Source organism: Pistacia vera, unplaced genomic scaffold (assembly GCF_008641045.1).
Source record: "Pistacia vera cultivar Batoury unplaced genomic scaffold, PisVer_v2 Contig503, whole genome shotgun sequence".
Taxonomy (NCBI): Eukaryota; Viridiplantae; Streptophyta; class Magnoliopsida; order Sapindales; family Anacardiaceae; genus Pistacia; species Pistacia vera.
Genome location: NW_022196339.1, coordinates 2,440,014 through 2,464,520, shown reverse-complemented (window position 1 = coordinate 2,464,520; position 24,507 = coordinate 2,440,014). Strand labels below are relative to the sequence as shown.

General features: G+C 31.8%; 2 protein-coding genes and 1 long non-coding RNA gene across 3 annotated transcripts; 1 reads left to right on the top strand and 2 right to left on the bottom strand.

The window, feature by feature from the left end:
- Positions 1–2,092: 2,092 nt before the first annotated feature.
- LOC116105658 lies at positions 2,093–3,995 on the bottom strand. The gene is made up of 4 exons (XR_004124105.1): positions 3,870–3,995; positions 3,412–3,503; positions 2,495–2,559; positions 2,093–2,395 (listed from the first exon to the last, which is right to left on the bottom strand). It is a non-coding gene; the product is annotated as an uncharacterized LOC116105658 (long non-coding RNA).
- Positions 3,996–14,707: 10,712 nt separating this feature from the next.
- Positions 14,708–15,797, top strand: LOC116105761 (VQ motif-containing protein 4). The gene has a single exon (XM_031392179.1). The coding sequence runs from the start codon at positions 14,861–14,863 to the stop codon at positions 15,614–15,616; it is 756 nt and encodes a 251-aa protein (XP_031248039.1). The 5' UTR covers positions 14,708–14,860; the 3' UTR covers positions 15,617–15,797.
- Positions 15,798–20,606: 4,809 nt separating this feature from the next.
- Positions 20,607–20,960, bottom strand: LOC116105719 (protein RALF-like 1). Its single transcript, XM_031392126.1, has one exon. It carries the CDS (start codon positions 20,958–20,960, stop codon positions 20,607–20,609), a length of 354 nt encoding a protein of 117 aa, XP_031247986.1.
- Between the last annotated feature and the right edge of the window lie 3,547 nt (positions 20,961–24,507).

Here is a 24,507-nt window from a genome sequence, read left to right as displayed (position 1 = left end):
CATGTAAAACAGCATGAGCCCAGGCAAAAGTCGGTAATTGCATACGTAATAGCAAAGTTCTTGTAATTAATTGGATACGCTTTATAAATGACTCTGTCATACCATTCTGGGTATGTACATGTGGTACTGGGTGCTTAACATTAATTCTCATTGTTGTACAATAGTCATCAAATATCTTTGAGGTAAACTCATATGCATTATTCAAACGGATTGCTTTAATTTGGCAATTTGGAAGGTGTGTCTGTAATCTGATAATTTGTTGTGTCAGTAATCTAGCAAAAGGAACATTATCGGTAGATAATAGACAAACATGTGATCATCGTGCCGATGCGTCAATCAATATCATAAAATAGCGGTAAGGTTCATTTGGTGGATGAATAGGTCTACATATGTCCCTTTGGATCCTTTGCAAAAGTGATGGGGATTCTAGACCAACTTAAGTGACGGACGGCTTAAGTGCCTATTTGCCAATTCCTCCCATGTTGCCAGCGTTGTTGGGTTTGGGTGGTATTCCCCCGGAATTGTTGGCTGGTGGCACTCCTTTGTGGTTTTTTGGTGGCGACATTCCACGTAGTTGCTTGGTGGCCCTCCCATGTTGCTTGGTGGCCCACAACCTGTATAAGAAGTGACCCTGCACTGTTTGACTCATTCAGTATTGATTTGTTCAGAAAATCATTCAGTTATTATTTGTATGTGTAGGAAGGAGCACAAGTCGTCATTTTGTTCTTTTATTTTTCCATGTCTCCTTTTGAAACAAAAACGTTACGAAGAACTCACAGTTAGCATTTTTATCATGGATAACATGAACGTAGTAGAAGCAAAGAAATTTATTTCATCCATCATCACCACGGTAACATTTTAATTCACTCTTTATTTAATTTAATTTAATTTATTTTTCCATACTAACACTATATATTTCTGTAACTTTGGGCTCTAAATTTGTAGGGTTTGAGGTTACTTATAACCAAATATAAGAAACAAACACTGGTTTCGTTTTTTCTTTTGTTGGAGATGGTATCATTTGTACTCGATCTCTTTACGAAAAACAGACACTACAACATTATGCATTTCTAGCCATAATGTTCATTGTAGCTAAAAGTATGAATTTACGTAATTAAATGGTTTAACTACGAATACAATGTTTTGTAGCTTATCGTAGCTAGAAGTGACGCAGCTAAAAGTTAACCATGTGGCTTTTTGCTTATATAACTAACAATTTATATTTTTTTGCTATGGATGAGATTAATATGTAACTAAAAACTAAAAATGTTTTTGCCATAATAATAATAAGGTTGTAACAAAAACTTTGCCTTTGTAGCCATGAAGAATAGTCTTTATAGCTATGTTTGCATTTTAGTTACACAAATATAAATTTATAACTAAAACTTGAAAATTTTTGCTACAAAAATAATGTCATGACAAATATATTAATATTTTAGCTTTATAACCACTAAATTCGTAACTGAATAAAAAAATTATTTGCTACATATAAAATGAGTTTATTAAATATTAAATTATTTGGTACGAGCATATAGAAATCATATCTATATATGAAGAAATATTACTATGAGCATAGTGTGTGAATAGCTAAATATTAAAATTACTTGCTATGAATATTTTTAATTTCTAAATAAATATTATAATTATTTGCAATGGAACAAATAATTTATATCAAGAACTTATAGTTTACTGCTTTGATCAAAATTAATTGTAACAAATATTGATATAATTAACAAATTTAATAATAATTACAAATTTATAGCAATATTTTTATATTAAACAGATAATATGATGTCATAAGAAAAATTCTAATATAAAAAATAAAACATTAATAAAGTCATTTTCAACTAAAACATTGTCTACTCATAAAATCCTTCATCCTAGTAATTAAAATGTTATCAACTGATTTTTTTTTTTTTTTACAAAATATGAATGCTTTAATGTCATAGCAACCTTTTCTGACCATTTAAGAATTTCTACCAACCTGCAATATCAAATTTCAAAAAACAAAAAAAAAAAAAAGATTATTCATATAGACTAATGTAATAATTGCATATAACTTTATGATTAATGTAAAAGAAAAATGGTTTTCATAGTATATATGCAGTTCTCAAAATAACTTACAATTTCATCTAAAGGGATTTGATTATTTGTTGAAGATTGTTAACCTTGAGTTGTAAGCATCATCATAAACTTCTCTTCCCATCGTCTACTCCCATCTTTAGTTAGTGTATCACCACCAAAGAAGTCATGCCCTACAGGTAGCTTGAGTGACTTATCTCTATCCTCCAACGGAGGAAATCCACATGTAATTACTAATTACCTTTATCACAAAATCACTATTAGAATGTCTACTGCATTTGACTTATCTCTGTCCTCCAACGGAGGAAATCCACTGCAAAAAAACTAAAAGCAATTACAAATTTTAAGAAATATGTTTTTGATGTAAGTCAAATTCCTGCAGAGCAGCTCTTAAAGGAAACACTTTCCTAACCTGAAAAGTTCCCTCAATGAGCATCTTGCCTTCTGCTAAAACAATGGTGTTTTCCGAACAAAAACCTGTGGTGATTTTGTATTACTTGTCAATAAAAACGATGGTTTTCTATCTTATTTCTGATTGCATCACAGAATTTTGCGCATTCAGGTAAAATAAATCATCAATCTGTGCAGATCATCCATCTGTGTAGTCTATAATGAGGTCTAATTTCAATAAATGCAACTAATTTACAATGCTGAACACACTTCCTGGAAAAAGGATATGCATTTAAAGCCCATTATTATATCATCAGGCAAATAATAGCAAAGAACCTTAAAAAAGAATCCTAATCTCAAAGAGATCTACTTAACATTATAACTTTCTTGAAAATTATTGACCACATAATCAAGATATAAACTTCTTACTTTTAAATAAAGAGCTTAAGGGCTGTTTTGTGAGTGTGTGACATCACAGATAACTCCATTTTAACACTAACACTAACATCCAAAAACAAAAAAGGAAGAACTGTTGGCAATGGCTTAATATAATAATATGATATTGATATTAAATAATGAATTAATATAATAATATGATATTGATATACAACCAATTCATTATTTAATATCAACAATTAATTCATTATTTAATATCAACATTAACTTAGAATAAGAAAATAAAATAAAGTGGTTGAATATTATAATCTTCATGTTGGCCAAATAACAAATACAATTACAGCATAAATTGGCTATAGTTGGTTATGAATGTCTTAAAGTATTAATTAAAGTTGCAAAGAACCCACATGAAAGTGATAAAACCAGGAGCAAACTAATGAACATATTTGCTATCAATATTTAAATGTTTAAAACCAAATCAAATTGATAACAAAAAATAACTAAATAATCTAAATAAAGTAAAACAAATCAAATTAAACTTACTAGTACTTTAAGGAGACCTAAGGAAGTTAGCAGCACTGGGTCTTCTTCAAACAATTGAGAGTACGTTATGATATCCTTAAACCCACTCCTAACTGAAACAAAAACAAAATTAGAAGTAAGACTCCAAAAACAAATAATTTGGAGTATTGTTATGTTAGGGTTCAAGGAATTAGAGATAAAGTTTTGTGATAAAAAGGGAAACAAGAAAAACTTAATTTCACTTGCTTGATTAACCAAAGCCGTGTGATTTGCTTGGAATGAAGTCATGTTTAGGAATTTCATTTTGAAGAAGCAAGTGTCATGACTAGAGAAGACAAATACCATAAAAAATAAATAAATAAATAAATCATATTTTAGAAAGGCTAATAGATAACACTTTATAGTTCATATTAAGTCATTCATCTTTTACGGCAAGTGATAATAAAAATGTAGAGAGAAGTAGCTTTCAGAAGTATCACCTAATATCAAAGAAGCAATTTAACCCAAAATCAGAAGTCTAACCACTCGAATGAGAAACAACGGGCGTAAGAAGTTGAAAACTGATAGGTAGGAAGTGAGTCGGCGACCTTTGGCATCTGGGAGACTTAGAGATTGGCACCAGAGATTTGATTTCGACGAGCGACAACTTCACTTTTTTTTTCCCTTCTTCCCCAATTGGTGAAATTACAAACCTCGGATTCAGATTTTTGATTTATGTATTTTGACTTTTGATTTGTAAAATTAAAAATTAGAGAAAACCCCCCATTTTTTAAGAATACTTTTTTTACCCCGGTTCTTAGTAGGGTACCCATAACTAGGTTCCGATTCCGGTTCTTGCTTCCAACACTGTAGGAACTAGAATTGGAACTGGAACCAACCGGTTCCACAAAATGGGAACCGAAACTTACCCCATGCAGGCTGGTTTTGGGTAGGAACCGAATCGGTTTCCTGTGTACCTGTCGGCTCCGATTCTACCCTGATTTTATGCTCACCCCTAACAATAATGGACTTGACCTAATTAAATAATAATAAGGTCCATATGCTTAAGCTATTTAAATAATAATAAGGTCCACCATAACTAAGGTTAAACAAATTATCTTATTAATTAATCTTATAATTTATGATGTATATAAATTATTTATTAAATTATTCACATTTAAAAGATAAATTACATAAATTATGATGAAGAAAATTAAATTATACATATTTAAGATAAATAATTTGAATTATAAATGATGAATAAGATAAATAATCTTTACATAGTGGTACATAGTGGGATTGTTACACAAGCTAACCATAGTCTCATGTGATTCACCAATTAAGTTCAATTTTTATAAGCAAACTTATATTCTTATTATAAACAATACGAAAAGATATTGTGAATTAAATCACAAGTGGTTTGAATCAATTGCATTTGATACCTTGAGAACAATTTATTAAATTACAAGGAGCAGAGAGCCACTGAAATCCTACCATTGCTAAGCTCTGTAATGAATTCTTTATTTCTTGTTCATAAAATGAACTTGCAAATAAATCTTCAACTTAAACAATGAAAAAGTCTTTTAAAAGGTAATTTTGTTGTATTTCATATGATTTAATTTGTATCATATCTCCTATAATTTTAACCGTATTTCATATGATTTAATTTGTTTTTTCTATTTTCTTACATTTTTTTATATATGATTAACAATAAACAAATGTTGTCATTCTCAAATATTAATAGTATTATTAACGTTATCATCATCATCATCTAAAACATACATATAAGTCCATGTATACAAATATGTAACATTACTAATTTTTATAATATCTCATATCGCATACCTGAAATCATATATATTTCATGAAGTGTTAGTTTTAAATCATCATAAAAAAAACAAAAAACTCAAAGATCCTTTAAAATAAAATTTTATTTTAAAAAAGCCCACACTCTTACCTTAAGTTAGCTATTGGTTGAACTTTCTAATTTACTATTGACCTTAGGTGCGATTAACACTATGATTATAACTATTTAATTCATAAGTAACAAAAATATAATTACTTATGGGATGAATTAGAATATCTATAGCTACATACTATAAGAATTGTAGTCAATTAATTTTCACATTCTTTATTTGCTACAAGTTCAAATAATTTATAGATAATGCACACATACTAGCTAATAATGATACTATAATATTATTACTACAATGAAAATAAAATTTGTATAGCTAGATACCTTAATTAGCTACAAATTTTATAACTAATGCACAAGTAATAGTTATATAGTTAAACTCGTAGCTAATACTAATACTATATGTCATGTATATAAAATGTTTATAGCTAAATACAGTAATTAGCTACAAATTTCAATATTTTATAGCTAATGCACAAATAATAGCTATATAGTTAAACTCATAGCTAATAATGATACTATATGCCATGTACATGAAATGTCTACAACTAAATACATTAATTAGCTACAATGTTTTACCATAGCTAATACATTGTAGCTAAATGAATAGTTATTGCCACGGTTTTAATAAGTTAAAGCAAGAGATAAATATTAGCTTCAAGGGAGAAAATCTTATCACTAAAAATATTTCAATTAGCTATAAATATTGACTTTTATAGCTGTGAATATGTATTTGTTACAGTTTTCCTTTCTATATGTGTATATTGTTGTAGTGAGGTGTATTTTTCTTCTTTTTCCTTTCGATCGGCTTCTAGCTTTGTTATGATTGTTTACAATCGAATTATGGGAAGAACAAAAAATTTGAAAAAAAAATTACAAGCTGCGAGAGGCAACTTGAGATGGTGGAGATTGTGTTCTCAATAGTTCAGCTGGTTGCTACATTTGTTCATCTTATATATATTGGCGGCCATTGGCATCGAGAACAATAACAATGGATGTGTTTTTCCTCCAGCTTTTTCCATAGTTGCCGTTGCCTTTGTTTTTGAAAAGGAGGAAAATGAACTAGTCCAAGAGGATGGATCTCTAAACTATTTTAGCATAATCTAGTTTTTGTTTCTGTTTGCTGCTGTTTTTATGATGGTTTAGGGTTTCAATGGGTTTATTTATGTTTTATTTGTAGTGGTTGAAAGATATTACGTGATTTTTGTAGTTCATCTATATTATTTCTGGGTTTATTTATGTTTAATATGGTTAGTTTTTATTAGTATTATTATTATTTTGGTGTTTATGAAGCTGTGATGATAATTGCTTTTCTAAATTTTGAATTTTGAAGTCAAAAAAAGGATTAAAATTCTTCCAATGTATAATATGTTTTGCACTTTTTTGCTTTACCTTATTGATTATACGAACATTTTGTCACCCCTTTGAGTACCCCAATGGTCACTACAATAAAAAGGGCTTTTAGCTACAAATTTTTTCGTTGCTAAAAACCTAGAAATTGTTGCAGTATATGTTTAGCGACAGAAGAAAATCTTCGCCATGATCGTTGCAGTAGGAGTGTCGCGCTTTATTTTAGGTGACGATTTGTTAAAATTCATTGCTAAATTTGCAGGCGACAAACCAAAAAATTGTCACCTATACCATTTTCGTCGCTAAAACTATTTACCGATGAAATATTAGTTGTCATCGCCTAAAGTTAATAGTGACGTATTCTCTATTGTGTTGCCTACAGTATACCGTGACAAGATGTGTGTTTGTGTCGCCTAACGTATACAACGACGAAATATGATGCTCGCCTATGGTATACCGTGACGAAATGTGCATTTTTGTTGCATAAAGTTAAGAGCGACATCATAATTGTGTGCATCGCTTAAAGTATACAGCGATGAAATGTGACGTTTTATCGCCTAACATGTAATGCGATAAAATATGAGTTGTTGTCGCCTAAAGTTAATAGTAACGTAATCTCTGTATGTGTCATTTAAAGTATAGCACGATGGTACTTTATATTTCATCACTTGAAACTATTAGAAATAAAACGTAAAAGTCATCAACAAAACTTTTCAATGATGAATGTATTCTATAGCTAAAAGTCTACAACATCGAAATATAATTGTCGTCCCCCATTTTATAATATATAATTAAATAATATTTAATTTATCTTAGACATTAATTCTAAAATGTAAATATTAATTTGTAAATGTAATTAATTGAAATCACACAAATATATCAAACCAAATATATTATAGAACTATATATGTTTGTTTTCAAATAAAAAGTTAAAAATATATAAAGTTGACTAAATTGTTAATATTCAACAAAAAGTAACAATAAAAACTCAGATTGTTGCTGGTGGAGGATCTGGTGAAAATTGGTCTGAAAATGTCTGTGACCCATTAGAACAAAAACCCATATTAACTGAGGTGAACTGTTGCATCTTCTCCATCATTTGGTTATATTGGCGAAATTCTTCCTTTATGCCTTGTAGTTCTTGCACCTCCTCACGCAAGTGTATGAGTTCCTCTAAAACTTCTTGATTGGCTTGCCTTGAAGTCTTAGAAGACGTAGATGGTTTTGGACCATAATCTAATCCCCAATTTGTTCCTACAAAAATAATATATATGTTCATACACACAAATATATAAATAAAAATAATATAATTTTATAAATTAAAAAATTAAAAGGTATTAGGTTATAATATAAACATAATAAACTTTTATACAAAAAATGAAATACACTACATAATACTTACTTATTGAACCTTGGCTTCATCATTTATCCAAGTATTTCTTTTAATAGTAAAATGAGTGTCATGGAATAAATGCACCTCCCCTCGGAGTTGGCTTCCAAGAAGATCCTAATATTAAAAAAATAAACAAATAGAAGACAATTAATATTAAAAAAAAACAAATAAATAACAATTACAATATACACATTAAATAAAAATTTATTCAAAAATAAATATTTCAAACCTCTGAATTATTTGTTCGGCAAAAAACAAAGGGTTTTGACCCACCATAATGATTATACGACAACTTAGCACGATTGGCCTTGTTTACTTTTGAAAGTTTCTGCATATTGAAAATGATGCATAATGAAAGATATAATAATATTTTAGTTAGGCCAAAATAAATATTAGATAACTTTTTCAATAATAAGTATTAAATAATAAGTAACTGAGTATTAATAAATCATCCACGAAACTTTATCAATAAAAATCATAAATATTAAAAATTATTACATGATAATTTTCACTAGTAAAATGTGTGCATAACCAATCCCAATCTTCTAGCGGCACAAGTATCAAAGTAGATATTTACTCAGTTCATATCAAGAAGCACTATTATAAATACTTATTAGTGAACAAAAGAAACTATATCCAACCGAATGATAGTTTTTTTTCACCAAGACACTTACAAGGACTACAAGCCATGAGAAAATGGAGACTTTCATTCACTAAGTACACAAGAACTAAGAGACACATTCATATAGGCGGTTCAAACCAAATTAGAAGGGGACAGACTTACCAACCAAATGTTCTTGCAAAATCAGATCCAATGCCTAAGGGGATGAGCTGTAGAAAGGTACAACATCATTATAGATACCCTCGAGAAATCCATAGCAAGGAGCCAATGAATCCACATGTATCACTTGGCAAAATAGAAAGCATAAGAAGCAGTAACTAAACCTATTGAATGTCATGGAAATAACTTACACCGAGAGCAGTTGAATGAGCAGACTCTTTATTGTGACTGCTTACAGTTTTTCCAGCATAAAAGAATCCATTAACAACGCGCCGATCGTAAAACAAGATGCAAGTTACATTCTATCTACCCTACATACATACATTAGTAAAAAGAAATGTGGAAGTCTTGACACCATTTTATCGGTAGTTCAATCTCTTGATCTTAAAAATGATCCATTTCATCCTAAAGAAGACACCGAAAAGGTACTTAGTCCTGAAATATCGTATTTAAATGCAATAGGTGCATTATTATATTTGACACAATGTATGAAACCAAACATAGCATTTGTAGTGAATTTGTTGGCAAGGTTTAGCTCTGCACTAACTCCTTGACATTGGAATGGGATCAAACATGCCTTTTGTTACCTCAATGGAACAAAAGACTTGGAATTATTTTATCCAAGAAAATATGTTAATAATCCTAAATTAGTTGGTTATACAGATGCTAGATACATTTCTGATCCTTACAAAGCCCACTCGTAGATGAGATATGTTTGCACTTACAATGATACTGCAATATCATGATGCTCTACAAAGCAAACATTGGTTGCCACTTCCTCCAATCACTCCAAGATTCTTGCGCTTCATAAAGCCAACCGAGAATGCTTATGGTTAAGATCTATCATCCATCATATTGAAAGTACATGCAAATTGTCACGTACCTCAGATGTTCCCACAATTATAAATGAAGACAATGCAGCATGTATTGCTGAAATGAGGTGAGGATGTATCAAAGGAGACAAAACCAAGCATATTTCACTGAAGTTCTTTTACACTCACGAACTCTAGCAAAATCGAGAGATTGATGTCAAACAAATACGCTTCAGTGATAATCTTGCAGATTTATTCAGTAAGGTCTTACCGACATCAACATTTGAAAAGTTAGTTTACAACATCGGTAAATCGATCGTTGCCCACATGGATTGTTTATTGTTAACATCAATCCTTGCTGGTGTGTGGATAGCAAGAATGTATGATCTCATTATTTTTGCTGCATCTGTAAATGCATCAGGCATATAGTTGGCAATATTTTGCAAATGTGTTATTCTTTACACTTCAATTTCAGATTGAGATGTCCGAGGATCTAAATGAGACATAGAATTTACTTTCCAAAAAAGTTTAGGCTTGACTTCAAGAAGCTTTACCTTTCCCCCTAGAAAGACCTCTATTTATAGTTTTTCATCAGTGGTCTGGTCTAAGAAGTAGCCCTCTAGTCATATGATAGGTGTCTTGACAAATCGCCCTGATTCAGCAATATGAGTGATAAGTGCTAACTGGGCGAATACGTGGAATTCAGCTTCATATGGTAGGGGTGGAAAAAACTGGTTAACCATAATTTGAACCGAACCGGATTCCGGTTTAGCTGAAAAACCAAACCGAAACCGGACGAATTTTTCACTCAAACCGGTTTGTAACCAAACCAAAAATTATGTTCGGTTAACCGATTAACCGGTTTTAAACCGATTTTTTCAAATCTCGATTCTATCTTTAAAACAAAGACTTGTTCAACGTTTTCCAACTTTCCATCTTTTGAACTTTCTTGTTTGATGTGATGCAACTCACAGTCTCACTCTGGTATACAGTCTTAACACAATGAACACAATTTGGCTCACTACCCGTTTTCCCCAGGTTCTTCATATATATTATACCATATTAAATCTCTGTTAGCTTTCTAACAATTAATTGAGTGAATATATTACTTTATTTGGATTCATAACTTAACAAGTTAAAATTCAACTGTATATGTTACAAATCTTAAAATTTAAATAAAAAATCTCATTGCCAAATTTCTTACAAACATATTTACAAACACTTGGCGTAGATACAAAGAAGTCAACAAAACCCAAATAAAACTGAAAACTATGAAAAACCCACAAAAGAAAACACAAGTCAAGAGCGAAAGGAGCTCACTGGAAGTATTCTCGTTAGAAAGACAGCAAGCGACGAAACGAGGATTCCTTTCAGTAGAATGAGAAATAACGGGAAAGTGAAGTGAATTTCGAACTGGTGCATGGCATTGAAGCAAAGGGCTATGAAATCGAAGGAGTTTTGGACAATCATTAATCAATTTCATAGCATAGTAGTAGTTGTTAACTTGTTATCTCCATGGATGTACGTGTTTACTTATCAGTTTGCAATCTACTTCACTATGTTGAAAGCTCATGAATAAAGTCACCTTGCTCAGTCATCGGCCTGCTTTGTGGTGCCTGGTGGTGTTGTCGATGACTCAGCAGCTTTAGTTTGGCTCTCATATCTGATCTCTCGATGTAAACAACTAATGGGTGATAAGGATATCAAACAGATCAAAGGCCTGGTGTGGAGGCGTTGTCGAAATCAGATGGGTGATGAGGATTTACTAAGGAGTTTAGTAAGGATTGAGATTTGAGAGGTGACAGTTAGTAATAATGTAATAGTCTAAATCTAATACAGATGGAAGATTTAGACATTTAGGGATTTTAGGTTTTAGGGCATTTTAAAGAAACCGGATCTGGGTAATCGAATTATTTGAGTAAGTAAACCGTAACTGATCCGAATAATCGGTTCACCATTTTTTCTGAACCGAAACCGAATCGGTTTTCTCAAAAAACCTAATTTTCGAATTTTTTTTGTCCACCACTATCATATGGTGAAGAAAGAATGCAGGTAAACTGTGCGCTATGCAGGGCACTAACTTTGTGAATACATTGATTAGCCCAATTTAGAATAAGTTTAAGAAGTTTTAATGACCTTGGACTGAGGTCCATGGTACATAGCTAAAACGGAGTAACTAATCCAATCCCTAAATGGGCCTTAGGATGAAGAAAAGCCCAGATTTGATTTAATTGGGCCAGAGCAGAAACCTTAAAATAATATGCATTGTTGGGTAGATTTAACACTATCCAATTCATAAAATATGGAGTGAGCAAGTGCAAAGTGTTGAATGACTTGAGACTTGTGCTTTTCTACATGTGGTCCCTTCAGCTTTACATTTGCCGGTTCAGTTTCAGGTCAGGGTTTTCATTAATGAAGAATTGGATTCTCTCATTCTCATTTTCAACTTTTTTTTTATGCCCGACAGGACTGATTATCTTAGGATACTCCCAATAAAACTACCTATCATCAATTCAATATGTGTGTCAATGTCATTAAGCGTCACCACAATTATTGGAACAATTTTCCCCTTTAAACCTTCATTACTCTAATTAATTAAGATTTTTAGTGTGCACATTTAATTTTGGTTTTATTTAGTTGTAAGTTCTCTCCTTCTTCAATGCTTTTATAGGATTCTACCTTTTATAGATATTGAGTCAAAGGCTACCCACATCAAACACCGTTTAATTTTAAGACATAATTGATTAATTAATTCAGAATATATATATATATATATTATGACTTTTTACAAAGTCTTATCATTTAATGATAAATCTACCGTTATCACTTATCATAATATATTACGATCAACAAATATTGTTGTTCCAATTTATTAATGTTTAAGCAGGAATTTTGAGAAGGTAATTCTTCAGATCCTTGATATTTGGGGTCATTCACTTAGGTCCCTTACAATAGAAAAGTAATATTGCGGTCCTTGTTAGTAACACAGTGAGAGGAATTTTTATGTAATGAGTAAGCTATTGGATCCACCCCTTCGATATTGAGGTCAATTCTTTCACCCCTTTCAACATTTTTATAGCAAAAGAAAAGATTGTATATAATTAATGTCTCTAATTTGTATTGCATTTTGAAATCTATAACTATTAGTCTCATTTGAAAACTTAAAAGTTTAAGAATGCTTGTAACGTGAGTGTGGATGTGTAAATGTTTTATAAGTTAAAAGTTTTGTTTAAAACAAAAAGACAACCTTACACAGTGTATTTTTGACTTGGCAAGGGTAAGTAAACTAATGAGGATTCTAATGTTAGTTTCCTATTTTACTGGATCTAAGTGATATAATAAAAAAAACTTACGGATCCAAAAAATATGAGTATTGAGAGGCGGTGTGGGACATAAAAACAGAGGAAGGATCTGACTGAGATGTACTTAAAATGGTTAGAAGACAAAAGACACTGGAAATAATCAAACGAGGTCATGGTATGGACCTACAGCAGGGGCCTAATTAGAAATATTTTATATTATAAAAGAGAGAAAAATAAAATAATATTATGAACGTAGGAAGAGCGTTCGGAAAGACTTTTAATTTATTCAAAATTTTTATTATAAAGAATTTATTTATAAAAATAAAAATTTCATAAATTTTTTATTTTTTAAACATAAATTAAAGAGTAAGTTTAATTTTTACATATAAAAAATCAAATTTTACTTTTTATTCTAATTTTATTTAATAAATTATAAATTTGTATGTATTTTATTATTAATTTTTTCTCATATTAAATATCTCTCATATATATTAAGTGTCAGTTATATTTAAATATAAATTTTATTTTTTATTTACGTTAAATATATTCATTAAAATAAAGAGATCTAAAGTACTTTAAAATAATAGGAGTAACAATTTTAATTAAAAATATAAAATATAGTTGAGATTAAATGCATCAGATGGTGTAACATTAATAAGAGAAAAAGAGAGGCATATAATATAATATTAATAAGTAGCTTACCGTAGTCAGACTCAATGCCTCTGCAAGTCAATGGCAAAATTTGAAACCTTTATCGACGATTTCTTTTTATTTCTCTCTCTCATAGTCAGGCCTATGGCCCCACCTTTTTTTGTCTGAAATTCCACAGACCGCCAATAGCATGTTACCAGTTGGTCTTTCACTCAACTCTTGACCATTTTCATTCCCCGCGCGTCTCATCACTTCCTCTTTAACTCCCTCTATCTATTTCTCTACGAAAAGAAAATGGAGTTATCTTTTTGTAAATATTTAAAAAGAAAATTTCTTGAATTACATTTTAAAAATACATTTCTATTTTAATATATAAATACATTTTTAAAATAAAAATTTATTAATTTACATATGCATTTAAATCTTTCTTGGACAAAAAATAATTAATTTATAAAATTAAAATGTTTCTAGAAATCTTTGGTAAAAAAATATAGAAATATAAGTCATATTATTTTATTAAGCCAATACTTGATATTATTTGTTCATTTATAATAATTTGATTAAGGAATACATGTTTTTTTAATGATTGGGGTGTTCAGATCAGCTTATATGTATTTCAACTAATTCTCCTGAACCCTAGAATTATCGATCGGATAAAAGTTTTAACGGTTATCCGTATTAGCAATCGAAAAGAGATTTGAACTTATGAATTCTTGAGTAATACACCTAATAGTCTTTATTGAACCACTCGATCACCCAGAAATAGTTGATTAAATAATACATTGTAACCATAAAAATGGTTTAAAGGAATTATGAAAATACATAATTTAAAATAATTTAATTTATGAAGTTTTAATTGTTTTGTAGAAATGCTTGGTAATACATTTAGAAATATAAGCCATATAAATATGAATCTTGTGTTTCACTTCAAACATTTCCCTTCAATGTAAGTTATATTTAAAAAAAGGAATTTGAAATGTTGATTAAATATTTTATAAAAAAAAAAAAAAAAAAAACTGTTTAAGGGGTAATATTGTTAGAAAAGAAAGTGAAGTGAGAGGAGGTTGACTGTGAATGTTGTGTTGAACACCCGGAAGTGAGTGCGTGGGGACAACACGACGAAAGCAACCCAAAGTCCCTTCCCCCCACCAAAACATTTGTTACCAAACCAAAAAGAAACTTAAACAAAAGTCTTAAACTTTCATCTTAATCTCATCATATCAAAGTCGTCTTCTTCTTCCTCACCACTTCTATCTGTATCTCTTTCTCACAAACTAACCACTTCCCATGGAAACCTCACCAAACCACCACCACCACTACCACCACCACCACCAAGACAACAACCTTAACCCATCTCTCCTTCCTTCACCCAAAAGCTACAGCCCTAACAGCAGCACCAGCAGCTCCACCACCAGCAGTAGCCCGCCCACCCCCAAACCCATCACCAGATCCGACTCCGCCAACCCTTACCCCACCACTTTTGTTCAAGCTGACACTACTTCCTTCAAACAAGTCGTTCAAATGCTTACCGGATCCTCCGATACCGCTAAGCTTGCTTCTAAACCCGCATCTCAACCCGACCCTAATTCCAACAAAACCCATAACATCCCTCCCATCAAGTCTATACCCAAAAAACAACAGCAATCTGGCTTCAAGCTTTACGAACGTAGAAATTCTCTCAAGAACCTTAAGATCAACCCTCTTAACCCAAACCCATTTATCACTTCCGGGTTTTCGCCCCGAAAACCCGAGATTCTCTCTCCTAGTATTCTTGATTTTCCTTCTCTAGTTCTTAGTCCGGTTACTCCGTTGATACCCGACCCCTTTGACCGATCCGGACCCGTTAATTATATTAACAAGAGTGGTTTGCATGCAGATAGTAGTAAGATGGACACAGAAGCCGAAGAGAAAGCTATTAAAGAAAAGGGGTTTTATTTGCACCCGTCACCGAGTACCACGCCAAGAGATGCGGAGCCGAGGTTGTTGCCGCTTTTCCCAGTGACTTCACCTAGGGTTTCAGGTTCTGCAGCTTCTAATTCTTGAATTATTATGAGGTTTTTTAATTTTTTCTTTTTGGTGTAAGATTTTTATGTATTGTTGGTAATGAGGGGAGAAGAAAAATAAATTTGTAATGTTGAATATTTGCAGAGAATGAGAAAAATCTTGCTCTAATTGTAAACTTTTATGTTTTGTTGCTCTCTATTGGTTTTTATCTTTGTTCATACATACGTATTTTTTCCTTGTTGAATATCCAATGCTCGTAAGATGATGATAATTTTTGTTTTGGGGGTTCGAAGAAAAGAAAATTGAATTAGCCTCTTGAAATACAGGGGCTCAAAGTAATAAATTAGTGATAGTTAAAATCAAGTGGAACTTATGGAAGGTTGATAAATCATAAATCTATAGTTAGAAAAAATTCTTCCATTTTGGGTTGAATTGAAAAGGGTATCCAATGGTTCTTATTTATTTATTTGTTGGAGAAGCAGTAACTTTAATGAATATATTTACTGTATATTGCAATGAATGGAAAGATGAATGATTGTGATCCAACTAAATTCAGTTTCATTACTTCAAGACATTAATAAACATTGTAAGAAGTGCAGGTACAGATGGAGAGAGAGAGATAGTAATGGGAAATGGGATAAGTTTTGTTTGTACCAAATGGCCAAAAGAAAATAAAAATAAAAGCAGCTAGCTTTGGGCAAGCTGTCAAAGATAGTGTAGATAAATGGGCAAGGAATCTTGACTCTTTTGTTTTGTTTTTTGCCTTTGTGAGTGAAAAAAGATGCCAAATTGAAGGAGTCATTCTATGAATGTATCTGCAACTTTCTCTCATCATGGACTCGGTGCCCACCAACCTTGCTCATCTGGGACGCTTGATCTACATTCATCAATCAATGCTGACGATAGAATTGAAATTCAACAGTGGAGATTTGATGGGTTGGGTCCCAGTCAATCTTGGGTTTAGCTTAATCAAGATTACTATCTTGATGATTGAAATGGTGTAGAGTTGCAGGGAAGGCGAGAAGAGGAGATTTTCTTTCTCTTTTATTTGGTTGAATTTGAGGTTTGAACACAATTAAATGCAGGACCCACTTGGATAATAAAGAACCGTGAAAAGAAAGAGAAAGAAATGGTCCCATCGCCCATGGTAGCCAGTTGAGTTTTATCTTTTCCAGATTGGGTGGATACTTATATAAATTTTTTTAAAAAAAAAAAAAAAAACAATCTTTCAGTTGGTGTAAAAGGTAATGAACCAAACGGGAGTTCTTTCTTTCTTTGAATCTAACACTTGAGACACTTCAAAGTTCAAACTTTTTGACTGAAAAGGAGACCCAACTGCAGTGAATGGAGACATGAGAGGAAGTGCAGGTGGGGGGACGGAGTGAGTGGGTCTTGTGATGATGAAATAAAAGAAAGTGAAATTAATTCAATTGGGAAAAGCCATAAAACATGGTGGCTACGCTACTGACCTCTTTATGTTTTGTCTTCTTTGTTTTTTGTTTTCTGTCGTGTGTATTTTACACTTTTTTTTCCCCTTTCATTCTTCCATGTGCACTGTTTCTATTTCCCAATCATCATCCTTTTACTCTTCTTCTTCTTCTTCCTTGTCAAAATATTTAATTCCGGAAATCCGTCTTTTTCACGTGCTGCTGTCCATCTAATGAAAACTACTTATCAACACTGTGTACGCCTAATGGCTGCTAAATTTTAGTCAAAGTTTGACAGTTGAATGTGGCTATGAAAATGAAGGTGCCTCGAAATTTCGAGGAAGTTGTTAATATGAGAAAACTGGAGACCAGAAATATCAAATATGTCGATAAGCATTACACGGTGGAGAATCCTCGGTTAAAAAAAAATTATTCCAACACTCAATAAAATGTTCCCACTACATAAAAGATAACAGGGATAGATACCTTTTTCGGATCGAATTGTAATTTAAAGAATCATAATAAAATAATATAATCTTTTATAATATTGTAGGAACTTGGAGACTGTTTTCTTTCAACAAAATAGTAATATGAAAGTGTTACGGTTATAATATCTTTTTATAAACTTTCTTTCACAATATCAACGTATCAGTTTATAAATAAGTCGAGACTTATAATAAGTAGACAAAATCTATTTGCGAACTAATCAATCACGAAAAAAGATTGTGAACTTAGCATTACTAGTAGCAATATAAATTTTGAGATTGATTAATGATAACTACACTCTACCCATTGCTTGCTTGACAATGGCTTTAATTTATGAAATCTAAGGGAAAGAAAAACCCAAAAAATTAAGATTGGGTAGAAGGCGGAAACCAGAGATTATTTAATTGAGCAAATCCTGTCCATTTAATTAATTTAATATCTAATTAGTCATTGTGGTTTGTTTTGAAATTATTTTATAATATACTGATGTTATGTTATACATTCATAATTATAGCTTCCTTGAGAAAAGTTTTCACACTGAAGCCAGCCGCAGAACAAGAAAAATACTTTTCGCCAATTTTTAATTAAATTAATCATCCCCTCGATACTCAGAATTCAGAAACCAATGAATGATGGTGGTGGGAAACAAGAAAGGGTTGGGTCAAGATGTAGACTAGTTATTCAATTTAATGTGATTCAAATACCTATCACTCATGTCTTGAAGTAGTTGAAGGTAGGATAAACTTTGAAACTTTGCAACACCTTGTTGAACATCATCATCCAATATGGTGGTTGACTGCTGACAGTAGCTTCAGATAGGTGGTGGTGGTTTTGTTACAAATTAAAATTTTAAATGGTCCAAGTGTTTTAACAAAATTTGAAATATAAAGGTTTAAAAAAAATAATTCAAATAATAATAATAATAATGTATTAATATTTTAAAAATAGGGCAATTTAGTAATCTATATAAAATACCCACCTATTTAACTCCCAACCAAACATATCAATATAACATACTCATCAATTTATTCCAACCTAATCAAACACATTTCCCTAAACATTCTCAGTAATCTTCAAGGTAATCCATCTTTCTATTAATATAACATTTTCAATAATATAACATTCCATGAATCAAACACACCTTATATTATATTAGAATATATTGATATAATAATAAGTGGTGTTATATAAGCTCCAATAATATAATTTTTTTTAAAAAATATTTTTCAAAATGTTAATTACCATAAGAGAATATATGCTTAAAAAACAATCAATTAAGTTTTAAATTATAACAATAAAAGTATTTGGTAAACAACTTTTAAAACTAATTAAGTTTGAAACTGATTATTAAATAAAGAATTTAAATAAAAATTTAATTTTTAAATATATAATTTAATTTTTTTATATAAATTATTTTTTTATGAAATAAATAAAATTGAACTAATAGCAGAGGAAATAGTGGATTGACAACAGATGATGGTTTCTACTCACCTCTGACAACGAGTGTGGCTCTTCATCGTCAATCCTAGCAAGACCTGCGGCAAAACGACATGTTGAAATCTAGGCTCCATTTGGTTCATTATTGGGTAATTTTTAGAATAATTTTTGAAAAAACTTAAATTTGGTAGATATTACGATGTAGAATTTTGAAAATTAACATAAATACCCCCTATATTTATTTATTTACTAAACACCCCTATAATAAAATATTCAAAATTAACAAAAACACCCCCAATCCACTCATAAATATAGACAGCTGGCCACCGCCGTCGGAGGGTGGCCAGAGTTGCCGTATCTGCGTATGACCGGCTCGATCTTGCTGGTCGTGCGCCGATATGGCCTTTTCCGGCCAGATCTACCGTGGATCTAGCCATTGACAGCCAGCTCTGGCCGCATTTGGTCGTCAACAATGGCCAAAGATACGGCCGTCGTTGATGGTCAATGACGACCATATCTTTGCCGTCATTGACGATTGTCTATTGCCAAAGATCTGGCCGTTGACAGCCAGATCTTTAGCCGTAGATCTGGCCGAAAAAGGCTAGATCAGCGCACTACCGGCCAGATTTAGCCGTAGTGGGCCATTACACCAGCTTCCGACAGTGGTGGCTGGAATCTGGTAAATTTGGGTTGCTGGGGTTTTTTTGTCAATTTTTAAAATTTGTTTTGGGGATTGTTTAATTAATTTAACAAATTTAGGGGGTTTAAAGGAAATTAAATAATTTAGAATTATATTTTGAAAATAGGTGAACCAAAGTTAACTTTTTTGGGAAAACTAGAATAGTTTTTCCAATATATGAACCAAACGAAGCCCTAGTTATTTCTTCGGACCGTAGCACTGTTGTCTATATCCAATTTTTTTTTCTTGAATATTAATTAATAATCTATTTAACATAAAATTTTATTACACTAATACAAAATTATTATACAATACTTAACAAAATATAAATTTAGAATTATAAAAATATTTCAAGAAATAAAATCTTTGCTTTGGTCATTATATACACCAACAAATTTAAAATTTAATTTACCAAGCACACAATCATAGATTTTAAAAATTGGTGACACTTACATTCTAAAAATTGAGGAGAAATGATTAAACTTAAAACTACATCAATCTCAAACTAACCTTTAGTGGTGGGATTTAAATAAGAATACTGTATGAAATTAGCAAACATTAACCATTGTTGCAATGCTTTGGCTTTACTACGGTTTTGAAAGGTTTGATAGAAATTGTCAATCAATTGAGAGTGAGGGTTCTTTCGAATTGGACAAAACATTCTTACATGTGCAAGAAGAAAGCAATAAAACTAAATAAGAAAAGATTATCAAATTAATTCAATATAGTAATCTGATTAAAGCAGAAAAAAGCTTCAAAATCTAATCTATATTTAAACTTACATATAATAATATATATTTCATCCACAAGGTATACACACAACACAGGAACGAGAACCAAATAATTAAAGTAAAACTGCAATTACAAAACTAGAAGACACAGTGAATTTTTCACCAATAGCGTAATATAAAATTAACACAACATACACCATACAAATGGAACCATCTTCATTCTAGTTCTCTTTTTTAAAGCTTCAATGGTGTTAAAGGCTTAGATTAGCTTAACTAGTTCTCCTGTAACACTGAGATATGACGTCGCAACTACGGGTGTAAGGATTAACGTAAGCTCCCTTCCGACAATTGTAATAAGAATGGCCACGATAGCCGCATGGAACCGCGTCGGGCCTAAGGCATGCATAACTGACGGACTCACTGTATTCAAACTGTCGACGCCGACTACTGGACTCCCTCAAATTCACGTCAAGACCGTACAAACAGCGACCGCCATTGCAGTCTTCCTCTTTGTCGCCGAGGTTGGTGAAACGATCCCAGCCGATTCCTTCCAAGTCGGTCGTCTGGACCGCCTTCAGCAGCACCGCTGAGAGGAGGAAGATTAAGAAGAGCTTTGAACACATGACTTTCGTTTAACTTTAAAATAATAAAACTGAAAGTATTAATGCAAGAGGGAGACAGTACGTTCTTGTCTCAGCTTTGCTTTTAAATTATACTATAGTATTGAGTAGTGAATAAAGGATGGTGGATGTAAAATTCTTCGGATAAATAAGAAAATGGATTATGCAGTTATTAATTATGTGATTAAACGTAATTAAAGGGTGCCCGTTTCTTGTTTCTTGTTCCTTGTTTTAGTGTATTAGTTTTCGTTTTTTTGATGCTATTAAGAATTTCTAAGAGGCCAAACCTTTGTAACTGCCATTGTAATTGGTATGCAAAACGGAAACTTACATTATGTCATTAACGGGAAAAGATTTTCTCCTTTATTTTTTTTCCATCTTTGTTTCTCGTCTTTTAATTATCTTTTTATCATGTGTTAATTGAAACTTTCCAATTTTCTCTCATGAAATAACACATGGAAAAGATAATTAATACCCAAGGAGAAATAAGGATGAAAAATAGAAAAGGAGAAGAAAATTGATTGTCACTGCCACTAAATATTACTATTTTCTTATATAAACAATTGTTAATGTAGGAGAAGAGTAACCTTTGGTAGTTTGAAGTTTGAACAATATATATATCATTAATAAATTATAATGGGTTAAATGGTTACAACTTGTTGATGTTGTGATTTGCACCAACGAGAAGTATGTAAGGTCTGTGGTGGAATATACGTAGGAGTTTATATGAAACTCATAATCTCGATGCAGGATCGATGAATGAATGAGAAATTGAATAATAGCACAAGAAAAACAAAAAATTTAAATGGTTCGGATGTTAAGTGCAAATCCTATATCCACTATTATTGTATCGCTTTCCATGTTTTCTCTGTATACAAGTACAACTTATAAAATATTAACTAATAATCAGATTCATAATCTGAGTAAAAAGTATGCTTATATACTATTACAATAACAATCTTGTAAATAAAATTAACCTAAAAGAATGACACGTAATGTGAATTCTTACTTTAGGAATTTACAGAACAACACAACTTACACATGATCCAACATGGTGAAGTATGGAAAGTTAATGGCCTAAAGCTGTGTCCAAAGAATATTGCAAAATGCTAGAATGTATATCACGAGCAAGCAAATGTAATTAGAGAGAGAGAGAAGATGGAGGCTAATGATATTGTTAACTGAGGGAGTCCGATTTGCTTTTTTATTCTAAAATACACTTTCATTGTTTTTGGTGATCACTAATGAGTTCTGCAATTTCTGTGGTTGCGATGTCAAGAAAGCTTTGTAAAGGATATTGAATTTATGATCACTAATACCATAATTATACTTTAATCAGATCAAATTCATCAGGAATGATTTGATGCCATTTTGTAGTCTTTGCTTGTGCATGACTAGAAATATTGCAATGAAATGGAACTTTTATATATTTCATGTTCTTCAGATTTTTGGTGGCCAAAATTTGCGCAATCACCATCGACATTGTATGGTGAGAAGGAAGAACATTAATAGCCGTGAATAAGTATCTAACTGTGATAATGAGAATTAACAGTTATATCAGATATGAAAACCCAATGTCTTATTGACGAAATTTTTTGTGTGCAGTTGCTTGGTATTATTTAATACAAAGTTTTTTCTCTTGTTTCAGTTTATTCTATACGCAAGGAATGTCTTGGTTTCAGGTTGCTAATACATGTATAGATTCAGTGATGGACATTGATCCATTCACTCTCTCTCAATTCATCGCGCGTAATCACTTTCGGAAGAATCAGCCTGAGGGGGATCACTTGTGGGAGAATTAGCTTCAGGGGGATCACTTTTGGAAGACTTGCTTTGAAGGGAATCACTTTTGGAAGAATTAGGCGGAGGGGGATTAGCTTGAGCCCCAGTCTTACAATTGAAATAAGATTGACCACGTTTTTGGCACGGAGTAGTGTCGGCAAATAAGGCACTATAACTCACATACTGACGACTTTCAAGCTGTCGACGTCCACTCCAAGACTCCATCAAATTCTCATCACCGTACATCTCCTTCGTGAAGGCGATCGACTGGACCACCATCAGCACTGCCGATAGGAGGAAGATCAACCAGAGCTTAGAATCCATGATTTGTCACAACTTAAATAAAAAAGAAATGACGTTATTTTCCTTCTCTTTGAGAAAGGATATGAAGAGAATGATACACGAAATTATAAAGTGGTGAAGAAAAAAAGGTGGTGGATCTCAAATTCTTCGGAAAAAAAAAAACAAAGGATTCAATTAGAAAATTGGATTATGTGGTTATTAATTATTTGACTCAACGTAATTATAGGTTCCCCGTTTCTTCCTCTGACTCCTTTAGTTTTTGTGTCTCAGCAGGATATTTGAGGCCTAAGACAAAACTTGAAAATAGGTTTATTTTTATTTTAAATAGTTTAACATAATTAATTAAATTTTATAAAAAAAAATTAACCACATGATTTTCCTTCATTCTAACTAGGGGTGAAAACCAAGCCGAGCTGCTTGCGAGTGGCTCGAGCTCGGCTTGGTTTTGGCTCAAATTCAACTCGTCATTAGTCTAGTCGAGTTCGAGTAGCTTCAATAATCTTACGAGTCGAGTTCGATCACTGTATAAAAAACTCGAAAAGCTCGATTAAGCTCAACCAAAACTCGATTAACTGAGCTTAAAATCGAACTTCAAGTTCGAACTCAATTCATCAAGCTTGACCAGGCTCGAACTTGAACTCGACTCAATACTGTAGCAATTGAGTCGAGTTTGAGTATCTAAATACTCGACTCGACTCGATTTCACCCTTAGTTCTAATGATGTTTTGTCCTTGTCCATGTCTGAGCAACCGTCATCTTTCTACTATGTCAATTTTGATTCAATCCAAATAGCATACCCACGTGATTTTATTTGTGAAATTAGTTCACTAAGTGGAAACTCAACGTATGGTTTGATTTGATTTTTGAAATTAATTCATTGAGTGAAAACTTGAATGGCTAATGCGAAGTGTTAAGGTTTTTAATTCGTTAATTGTCTATTTTATTAATTCTTTAATTTTTTTATAAGTTTAATTTGAAATTTTTAAAATTTAACTTATAAATTCATCAATTATTACTGATTATAAAATTTATTAGCAATTTACTCCTTTACCCCTATCATATTCAATCTAACATAGAAACATATATTAAGCCTCTGTCTATCATATTCAATTTAATTTATGTATTTAAGGGAAGCTGGAATGTGAAGGCAGGTTTTTGGAAATTTCTGATACATGTGGGAGGCACTTGAAAATCTAATACCTACGGGGAGGTGCCTGATAGTAACCCTTATATTTTCTATTAAACATGCATAAAGTAAAATAAGAGTAAACGTGTTCCCACAAGGTTAAGCGAAATGCATAACTTCCAGATTCTCACCTTTAAATCAATAGAAAATTATTTAATGTAACGGTCTAAAGGTAAAATGGTAATTCCAAATCTCATATCTCATTCGACGAGAATCACATCCGGTCAGGTGCGATTCAGACACCCTAACCTCCACCAGATCCAAACTTTATCTCCCCCT

Excerpts from the sequence above, each read along its gene's own strand:
- LOC116105761 (XM_031392179.1), top strand. The coding sequence starts at position 14,861 with ATGGAAACCTCACCAAACCACCACCACCACTACCACCACCACCACCAA.
- LOC116105719 (XM_031392126.1), bottom strand. The coding sequence starts at position 20,960 with ATGTGTTCAAAGCTCTTCTTAATCTTCCTCCTCTCAGCGGTGCTGCTG.